The 10,105-nt window shown below is 41.3% G+C and overlaps 1 protein-coding gene and 1 long non-coding RNA gene across 5 annotated transcripts in view; one reads left to right on the forward strand and one right to left on the reverse strand.

Annotated features, from left to right (window-relative positions):
* Positions 1-856: 856 nt before the first annotated feature.
* LOC121813034 lies at positions 857-3,991 on the forward strand. Its single transcript, XR_006053474.1, has 3 exons — positions 857-1,015; positions 3,463-3,529; positions 3,875-3,991. It is a non-coding gene; the product is annotated as an uncharacterized LOC121813034 (long non-coding RNA).
* LOC102293771 (tumor necrosis factor receptor superfamily member 14) overlaps positions 1,068-10,105 on the reverse strand; it is a 38,975-nt gene continuing 29,937 nt past the window's right edge. Inside the window, exons 2-9 of one of the 4 annotated variants that reach the window (XM_042216468.1) lie at positions 8,803-8,945; positions 8,635-8,728; positions 8,409-8,534; positions 8,001-8,156; positions 5,333-5,420; positions 5,189-5,259; positions 4,822-4,847; positions 1,068-4,733 (exon numbers count right to left, since the gene is read on the reverse strand). In XM_042216468.1, coding sequence (XP_042072402.1) covers positions 4,834-4,847; positions 5,189-5,259; positions 5,333-5,420; positions 8,001-8,156; positions 8,409-8,534; positions 8,635-8,728; positions 8,803-8,945 — 692 coding nt within the window. In that variant the 3' untranslated portion in view covers positions 1,068-4,733; positions 4,822-4,833. Of the gene's footprint in view, positions 4,734-4,821; positions 4,851-5,071; positions 5,260-5,332; positions 5,421-8,000; positions 8,157-8,408; positions 8,535-8,634; positions 8,729-8,802; positions 8,946-10,105 lie in introns of all 4 variants that reach the window. The other 3 variants (XM_042216467.1, XM_042216466.1, XM_042216465.1) reach the window with 3 other exon arrangements.

Consider the following 10,105-nt stretch of genomic DNA (forward strand, 5'->3'; position numbering starts at 1 on the left):
ATCGCCTGAAATGAAGAAAACATATCGTGATATGAAAAAATCTTATATCGCCCAGCTCTAATTTGTTACACTATTTTCACGTCTCCATAAATGATCTGAAACTGTCTCACAATTAAACAATATAAACCTACAGACTACAGCCTCACACACCAACACAGATCACTTTCTCTTGATCTCTATGATCAAAGCGCACATCACAGTGTTTCTACTTTAGAAACATGAACAGGTAGAAAAGGAGGCTGCAGCTTGACTGCTCATCAGTTGTAGTTCAGGCTCTGGCTGCTGTGCTCCAGAGACTCAGGTTTGACATCACTCTGTGTTCCTGGCTAGCTTTGTGTTAGCATGGTGTCTGTGCAGATGGTTTGTTGCCACTGTACCTAACCGAACGTTTACAGCCTGCCAGTCTTAACATAACCCTGAAGTCTATGAATCAACTAATTTTAGACATTTATAGATCTGAGCTCAAAAGCAGAGGTGAGTCTCTTCGATGGTGGTTCCTAATATTTAACTTGCCCTTTCACATTAGAGCTCCCTAATCTGACAGCAACTTAATAACTCTTTGAAACCTATTTATTGTCACTGGTTTAAAGCTCTAGTTGAGCCTTTATTGGTTTTATTTTGCAAATAGAAGATTTAGTAAAATTTATTGGAATCCAAGAAACAAAAGATTTTTATCTTGTGGAATTAAAAAGCACAAAAAATTGTATATTTCAAAGTAGAAACAGTGTACACTGGGTATAAAAATCTCATCAGGCTCTCTCTGTTTGGGAAATATTCCAGTTATTCCTCTGAACCTGTTTAGTGAACCGATTCCGTGCTACACTGTAGAAATGCTGTTTCAAAAGATGCTACAGACACTAACATGAAAACAGGTTCAGCAGCTTTACATTCTCTAAAATGGAGAACTGAGACTACATATGGAAGAAAAAAACAAAATGGCAGTTGCTTCATGACAGGAAGCCAAGAAAGTAGAAAACAAGAAAAGAGCCCTGATACTGCTGAGCAGAGGAGTCAAGTATGTGAGAAATGATTTTTATTATATCCTGTAGTTGTTGTTTGTTTGTTTGTTTTTATTAAACGGCAAAGAAGATTAGAGCGATTGACCAACACAGTCTTAATCCTAACTCAAACAGAGAACCCTCCCTGCTCTCTGAACACACCAGAAGAGAGCAGACAGAGTTTCTGTGATTTCTATTTCATCATCATGGTTTGGGTTAAAATACACTGTTTAGCAACACTGAGCTAAAAGTCATTTGTTTAGCTTTAAATCCTTTTTTAAAGCAACGTTTCACACTTATATTACTTTCAGTAGGAACTATGAGAACAAACAGTTTCTATATTGACAGCACCAGTTCAGTTCAATTTTTATTTCTATAGCAAAAGCAACAAACCAAAAGTTGTTTCTATAGTAAGGAAAAGACAGCTACAGTAATGCAAACCCCCCCAAAACTCAATCATATGAACAAGCACTTTGGTAAAAGGGGAAGGGAAAACTCTTTTTACAGGAAGAAACCTCCAGCAGAGCCTCACTCAGGGAGCGCTGCCATCTGCTGTGTTGGGGTGAGAGAAGGAAGCTGACCAGAAAGCTGACAGACCAAGAGTGCTTATAATATCATCATAGAATTAATAGTCTCGACTTTATTAATAGACCATAATTCATGTGTAGACAACAAGTTCTTCACATGATTATCAAATTAATTCAGGGACACAGGCATAAATAAATGTTTAAAAGCTATATTATAAACTACAGCAATTTGTATAATATCCCTATAATGTTTGTAACAGGAACACAGTCAGGTGAGAAGAAGCGTTAGTTTCTTCCTCTGTCTTCCATCATATTCGTGAGAAACAAAAATGCTTTGTATGATAGGCGGTGTTTTCAGACAAGGAAATAATCTTCATAAAAAGTTAAACTGGAAAAACAGGTAACTGCATGCAGCATAGTTTCAGTTTGCAGCACATCTGATCTTTGGGATGCATCAGCAGTAACAACAGGTTGTTTAACAGAGCTGTAAAAACACTAACATACATCAGAAGTTTATTTACTCAGTAATCCACATTATTTATCAGATTTTTTTTACTTAAAGTAAATAAGAAATGTTTCACTTCTTGTTCTGTTCTACCAGCTTGACAAGTTTCTGTGACTTGTCAATCATCAGCTATCAGTAGAGAAACTGTTTGATTGTTTGAAACAGCTTTCTAGTCTGTTCCTTCTACTTTTAAATCCAATTTTCTGTTTTCATGAATTATCCTGAGTCATTGTTAAAGGAAAGCATCAACAGTCTGGATCAGACTGTTGATGCTCTGTAGTTCCTCAGCTCTGCTGACAACAAGGTCTGAGACAGACTCAGACCTGAGCTTCTGGACACAACTGTGCAGTCTTTGTTAAAGTGGTTTAGATCTGAACATTTCAAAGCGTTAAAAAAAAATTCAGAGACTTGGGACCTCAAAATAGAGAGAAACACAAGTGACCACACTCTGACCAACTATTAATGATTAAAACCTTCAAATGCTAAAGAAGAAAACTCCAAATCCACTTATTAAGAGCAAGTGAACATGACAACAACACAAAGACGTGGAAAAGTCGACAAGTTCATAATATTTTACGCACATTATCCATGATGTAAGTCACAGCCTCCAGGGTTTAAAACATGCTGTTAATGTTTGTGGTTTTTGTGAGAATATATTTTTTTATTCTGAGATTCCTTGCAGTGATCCTGAACTGAGCTGGAGCTTCTTTGTTTCTTGTTTTCTCAACATTGCTTTAGTAAGACCTGAATGTTGACTTCTTAAGAACAAACTGATTTTATCTGACTTTTTCTAGTTAAAGGGAAGAACAATGTTCTATCAGATTACTGATTAGAGTCTGATGGGTCTAAAGTTTCATACAGATCGATATATACTGTCAGTAACTGTTGCAGAGTTACTGACGGATAACCAGTGTGGATTCCAGTCAATCAATAATCTAAAATGATGTGGATTAGTCTTCAAACACAAGAGTGATCCAAAGTTTGTCCTGAAATAAGAGCTGAACATCTGCTCCAAACACTAGAGAGCAGAAACAAACAGTAAAGTTCATAAAACCAAACTGTTAAAAGAGGAAACAAAGCAAACTTACAGTTTCTTCAAACACACACACGAACAACAAGCTCCACTCCACACCTGGACACTAAACACAGACACACAGGTGAGCTGCTTCCTGTAAGGAGGTGGGACTTGGAGCAGGACAGGTGGGAGGGGCTCATCTCTGTGTGTATTGATGTGTGAAAATATGTTGTCTGGCTGCTCAGACTGAGTCTAAGTCAGAGTAATGTTCAAATGTTGACGTGTGAAGACATGAAACCTTGTATCTGCAGGTGTGAACACACTGATCCCACATCAGCTCTGTTGTATTTAAAATATAAACATTTCTACTGCAAAGCTTCAAATATTCAGCATGCTTTTCTGTCTCTCTGTCTATAGATCCAGTAACACCTTCTATCTTCACCAGTAAAGACTGGGAGCAGAGCTGAAAACAACCATTCAATCAGTGAGTATCTTCAACACCTGAGCTTTATTCAAACTGTTATTCAAAATGTTGTTAGTACAAAGTTCAACTGGTGCTCCCATTAATCCTGTGATGAAAGCTTTATTTCACTAAATGTTTCTTCAAAGCTCATTTCAACATGTTGAAGTCATGAATGAAGGTGCAGTCAGAGTGGATCACATGATTTGTGTCGTGTGTCATGTGTCATGTTCAGTATTGTCACACATATCTAGATTATCTCTGATATCATAACTGCTGAAACACTGATGATTATTTTTGAAGTTATTACTGATGGCTGGAAAGTCTGAATGCAGCTCTCTGTCTGTGTTGATTTGTCGTCCTCTGAAGGTGAAAACACAAACTGCATGATGTCACCTGTGGGTGTGGCTGTTCCTTCCCTACACTCTCTGATGTCATAGCAGCTAAATTAGATTGAACTGAAGCCAGACTTAAACATAAAACAGCATCAGAGACTCAGAGAGAGAGTGCTGCTCCATCTCTGGACCAAAATATATGTTCCACTACCACGCTGCAATGAATCTTGGGATCGGGTGGACCGACTTGTCCTTCAAATCTAGGGAAAGGAGGACATGTTTGTAGGAGCCTCGGATTCTGGATGGGCTTCGTCGCCTTGGTGTGATGTAATCGACCTTCAGATGAAGCAGAGCCTGAATTTAAACACACCTGCTGACTTCATGTGTTCTGCTCTGACAGCTGCCATGTGTCACAGCGTGGATAATAAAGCCATCAAACTTCACTCAGCTCCAGTAACACCATCATTGTTGGATGTCCCGATGACTCATGAGCTTTAACCATGATAGAAGCTAGCAGGAAGTTAAGATGAAGATGAACAATGTTGTGACAGAAGGACAAAGCTGAAACATACAGATGTGTAGATCTTTGGACGTAAACACAGGTGGAAAACTAACCAGCAGCCATGTTTTGAGAATTACTGAAGTTGGCTGAATTCTCACGTGTTTTCAGTGCAGTCCTTGTATTTGATGATTTTCAAAGGAATTGCTTTTGTTTGTGAAGCACCTGAACTGAATTATGAATCATCATAATCCAGACCGGAGCGATGCAGGACGCTCAGCTTCTTTATTTCTGTCCACTGCAAACACAACCTGTCACCGTCCTCCTTCTAGGACAGGTTTATTCTGCAGAGAGCCGATCGTTTCCTGTCTATTGTCCTTCATGATGGTCCACACTGAGGAGAGAAGCACATGTGATTAAAGCTCTGATACATCTGTAGAGAAATCAGTGCAGCTCACTCACTCAGCAACTCACTGTCTTACCTTCGGATGTCATCATTTTACAACATCTTCTTTTTGGTCCATTAAAGAAAAAGAAAAAGAAAAAAAAAGAATTTTTTTTAGATAACACATTGTTTACATCTGATACAATGAACACTGAGAAAGACACAAACACGCAGTCTTAACTGTTTGAGACTGTAATTAAACAAAATCTATAAAAAAATAAAATCACTGTCAAAAATGATTATGATCTAGTAAAAAAAGAACAATTTCTTTGTTTCATAATCCTCACCTGTATTTACACTCCAAAACCCCTTCATTTTGTAATGTCGTAGTAATAACACTGCAGCAATAATGACAACTACTGAGAGCATCACAGTGATAATGACAACCAGTGTCATATGATTACTTTTTTCTCCACACTGAGAGTCAGTTGCAGATGTTCCTGCTGTTATCTGCTGAAGGTTGAGTGAGTGACATCTGGAAGGACAGAGGGACACTGTTAGAGGACAGTGTACAGATGTTGCACATGTGTCTCTGAAGCTTCACTTACTGTGTGTGTGGCTGACAGGAGTGAAATGTTCCATTTGAAAATGTTCCACTGCTGCAGTCAGAGCACTCAGTGTCTGTGGAGGCTGTTCCTGATGACAACATGACAACAACGACATGTGCGGATAAGTGTGGGGCTTATAGTTGTACACCTAATAAATAATGTGGCTACTAATAAACAATAATTACCATATTAAATCACTATCTTCTTCACACACTAAGAGTTTAACTCGGTCTGTGTTTTTGGTTGGCTGATAAGCTACAGTGAAGGATTGCTACAACTCCTCTTCCTCAGCCTGTGCTTTGAGGATTGTGACAGTGAGTAACCAGGTTTCTGTAATCATGTCTGTTTTATCAATACTTATGGCTCATAACTATGACTTTACTGTGTATGAAATGTTTTAACAGTGGCCGTAGAGTTTTAAATGTTTGTAAACTCTACATCCAGATCAACAGAATCAACTTTTGGGGAACATTCTTCCTTTGTCAACTTGCTCTCCTTCCTCTTCTTTACATGCAAATTCATGCTACAGTTTACCATCTGATGCTGCTTAGTTACATTCTCTGATGAGAACCTTGCAGTCTTGTCTTGCTTTGACATTCAACCTTCTGCACAAGATGTAGTCCACCTGTGTGAACCTGCCTCCACTCTTATTTCACTGCATGTTCCACCCTTTTCCTAAAGTATTTGTTCACCCCAGCCATTTTGATCATTTCCCCAAATCCACCACTATCTGTCCTCATCGCCACTGTTCCTTCACCTGCATGTATACAAGTTTCTGCTCCAATCCCCAGCCTCTACAACATCACTAAACTTACTCCAGAATACCTCTCTCTCTCTTCCCACTAACTGTACCACATGTGGGCCATACACAGCAACAACATTCAAGGGAACATTCAGAAAGCGGACAACATCCCACCTTTGAGTTTCACCTTTAGACTCATGATCCTGTCTGAGCCTCGCTCCACCTCCACAACACTGCTGACATGCTATTACTTTAATATTACCCCTACTCCCTTCCTATCTACACCATGGTATAGTTTGATTCCACATCCAATGACCCCGGCCTTTCGTCTGTTCCACCTGCAGTTTGCATACAGAGCCAACAGGTCTGTAAACGACGCCATCAACATGGCCCTACACTTCATCCTGCAGCATCTGGACTCCCCAGGAACCTACGCCAGGATCCTGTTTGTGGACTTCAGCTCTGCCTTCAACACCATCCTTCCAGACCATCTCCGAGGCAAGCTTTCCCAGATGAATGTGCCTGATCCCATCTGCCGGTGGATCACTGACTTCCTGACGGACAGGAAGCAGCATGTGAGGCTGGGAAAGAATGTCTCGGACTCCCGGACCATCAGCACCGGCTCCCCTCAGGGCTGTGTTCTTTCTCCTCTGCTCTTCTCCCTGTACACCAACTGCTGCACCTCCACCCACCAGTCTGTCAAGCTAATCAAGTTTGCAGATGACACCACCGTTATGGACTCATCTCGGACGGGGATGAGTCTGCCTACAGGAGGGAGGTTGAACGTCTGGTGTCCTGGTGCAGCCACAACAACCTGGTGCTGAATGCCCAGAAGACAGTGGAGATTATTGTGGACTTCAGGAAGCACACAGCCCCACTCCCCCCCATCATCCTGACTGACACCCCCATCACCTCTGTGGACTCATTCCGCTTCCTGGGTACCACCATCACCCAGGACCTGAAGTGGGAGCCCACCATCACTTCCGTCATTAAAAAAGCCCAGCAGAGGATGTACTTCCTGAGGCAGCTGAAGAAATTCAACCTGCCAACACGGACGATGATGCAATTCTACACTGCAATCATCGAGTCCATCCTCACCTCCTCCATCACCGTGTGGTACGCTGGAGCCACTATCAGGGACAAACAGAGACTGCAGCGTGTTGTGCGCTCTGCTGAGAAGGTGATTGGCTGCAGACTCCCATCTCTGCAGGACCTGTACACCTCCAGGACATGCGGCGTGCAGCTCGGATCTCAGCTGACCCTTCTCACCCTGGACACAGTCTGTTTGACCTGCTCCCCTCAGGCAGGAGGCTCCGGTCCATTCGCACCAGAACCTCTCGCCATAAGAACAGTTTCTTCCCCTCTGCTGTTGGACACATGAACAATAACCACTATGACTGTTCCCACCACTAACACATGACCCTACGCTGTGTTCACTGCATCATTCCATGTCTGGCACTGATCACCACCTGCACTCATGCATATATCATGTATATATCTATCCACTTAGCACTTTTAATTCTTATTCTTATTTTTATATTTTTATGACAGTATGTTTGCACTGAAGCACCGCAGCAATTTCCTAATGTTGTAAACCTGCTCAACATCTGGCAATAAACCCTTTCTGATTCTGATTCTGCTCTCCTGTACACACATTATTATCTACGTTTCTTCTCTCCATCATAATAGCAGCTTTCATTCTTTACCGTCATAGTCCCTAGTGTCACATTTCCTTCCTTTTCTCTCACTGCTTCCTAAGATACCTTCCGCCAGAGGCAGTCTTTGATACACTCATTCTCGATGAGTCAGAATTTTGTTTTAGCACAGATTTTTATGCCAGATGACCTTCCTGCACCCTCCACCCAACATTTGTTTTATTTATATAAAATAAACATGATCAGGAAACTTAAAGGTACACAAATCTACCATTCTGACTGATGTACTGTCCTGGTTTACAGTGTTTGTGTTCCTGTGCTCTCTCACAGCTGTGTCCTGTAGGGTGGACACAGTAGAATCCCTCCAGTGGTTCACAGAGTGCATCTGATGTTACTGTACACGGTGTCTTTATTCTGAGACCAGAACCTGCCAACATAAAAAGAACGTACTCAATATTTTTCATGTGTTTGTGATTCATGATTTCTTGACTGAAAAACACCTTTGATCGTTATGACAATCAGGAAAGATGTGACATCATCATGTTGAATATTTGGATTAATGAACAAAGACATCCCTTAATGTCTTGATTTGATTTAAGATTAACAACAATTAACAACAAAATAACTCTGTTGAGATCTGATTCAGTGTCAGGGAATGAAGATGTGAACATAAATGTACCCGAGTCACAGTTTGTACAGTGATGACATCGTTCCAGTCCATTAGGTTGATCAGTGTAGGTTCCAGTCATGCAGGGCAGACAGGAAGTACTTGACTCTACAGTGCAGTGACTTTTCACTCGATTTCCTGATGAAAACAAAAGCAAGAAATCAAACTTTTTTTTTCACCGTGCATCCAACGTGTGTGCTTAGAAAGCACATGCACACATCATTTAGTTGGTTCTTACCTGCAAGACAATTTGGACAGCATTCATTTCCTATCTGATACTCTCCTTGATGGCACGAGAGACCGAGACCACTAAAGACTTTCATCAGAATTATCTGAAGGGAAACAAAAAGGTTTAATCTGATCATCCACTGCTTACTAGACTAACAAAGAGCTTAAGAGTGCATACCAGAAATGCTGCAGCATTCGCAGGTTTCCTTCTTGAAGACATCTGATCTGACAGGCTGAAATTTTCCTTGATCCAAAAAATGAAGAAACGTCCCTGAGATTTCAGATGATGGAGTTCTAACCAGAAGAACAGCTGGACAACATCTGGAAACACAAAAAAAACAACAGGTTAGAGATTACCCAGCAACAGGCCCTAAAGTGTTCTAGACGATGATGAACCAACGTAGTCAGATCATAATGAAGCTGATACTGTTTACACAAGACTTCACACAGTTGAGAGTGAAAGGGCATCAGGGGAGGCAGAGAAAAGATTTTAGCAGCCACATCTGTGCCTCCATGGTCACAGTATGAGCTGTGACCATGGAGTCTAATGCTCAACTAAACCATCAGCAGGCGACCGTGGCTCAGGGGGTTGAGAAGCCCATCTGTAACCGTAAGGTCGCCGGTTTGATCCCCGGGCTCTCTGTCCTGGTCGTTGTGTCCTTGGGCAAGACACTTTACCCTACCGCTGTTCGCAGAAAGTCATCGCCTTATTTGTCTGATTAGAAGAGAATAGAACATGCTGGAGTTTTCTGCCCCATCTCAGCACGAGCAGATAAACAGGGAGCCAAGGTCGTAGCTTAGGCGCCGTGTGAGAGAAAGAATGTGAATGTTTAGGCTTTTATGATAAGATGGGAGAACCAGAGGCTATAAGAGTTTGAGCAATGCTCCACCATTTTGAGATCTGAGACTGTCTGCATACAGTGTCCATCTCCCACGTGTGTGATCATTAAATCATCGTTTGACTCAACCCGACCGGACCAGTGTTGTTATTGTGGGTTTTTCTTCTGGTGTCCATCCCCAATATTTTGAACCTTAACATTTTGGGGGCTCGTCCTGTGGTATTGGGGTGGAATTTAAAGTTTGGACGGTCCGAGGTGGTCGAACGGACAGGCACGAGCCAGTGGTCTGATTTGAGTGGACAAAAGCCGGCTTATCTAAAGGTAAGGCACTACCTGTTGAATTATTTCCAAAGTGTGCCAAATTGGATATGACTAAATTAAAGTCTACTCACTGAAATTACTGGTGGAGTGTCTGTTTTGATTTTGATGAGAATCACCGTGTGTTATGCAGTTAAAGTTGCTTAAGAGTATTTAATGAAGTTGAAGAAATATGAAACTGTTCCCAGAAGTAACAGAGAATGTTGGGTTTGAGTCCCTGGATATTGAGCTGAAGGCTCAGGTAGTTTGGTAGGGAAATTAGGACAGAAACTGTTCCCAGAAGTAACAGAGACTGGTTAATAGTTTTACAAATTAGGTCAGAAC

This window comes from Haplochromis burtoni, unplaced genomic scaffold (genome assembly GCF_018398535.1).
Source record: "Haplochromis burtoni strain Fernald_Lab_line unplaced genomic scaffold, NCSU_Asbu1 Contig_1065, whole genome shotgun sequence".
In the NCBI taxonomy this organism is placed as follows: Eukaryota; Metazoa; Chordata; class Actinopteri; order Cichliformes; family Cichlidae; genus Haplochromis; species Haplochromis burtoni.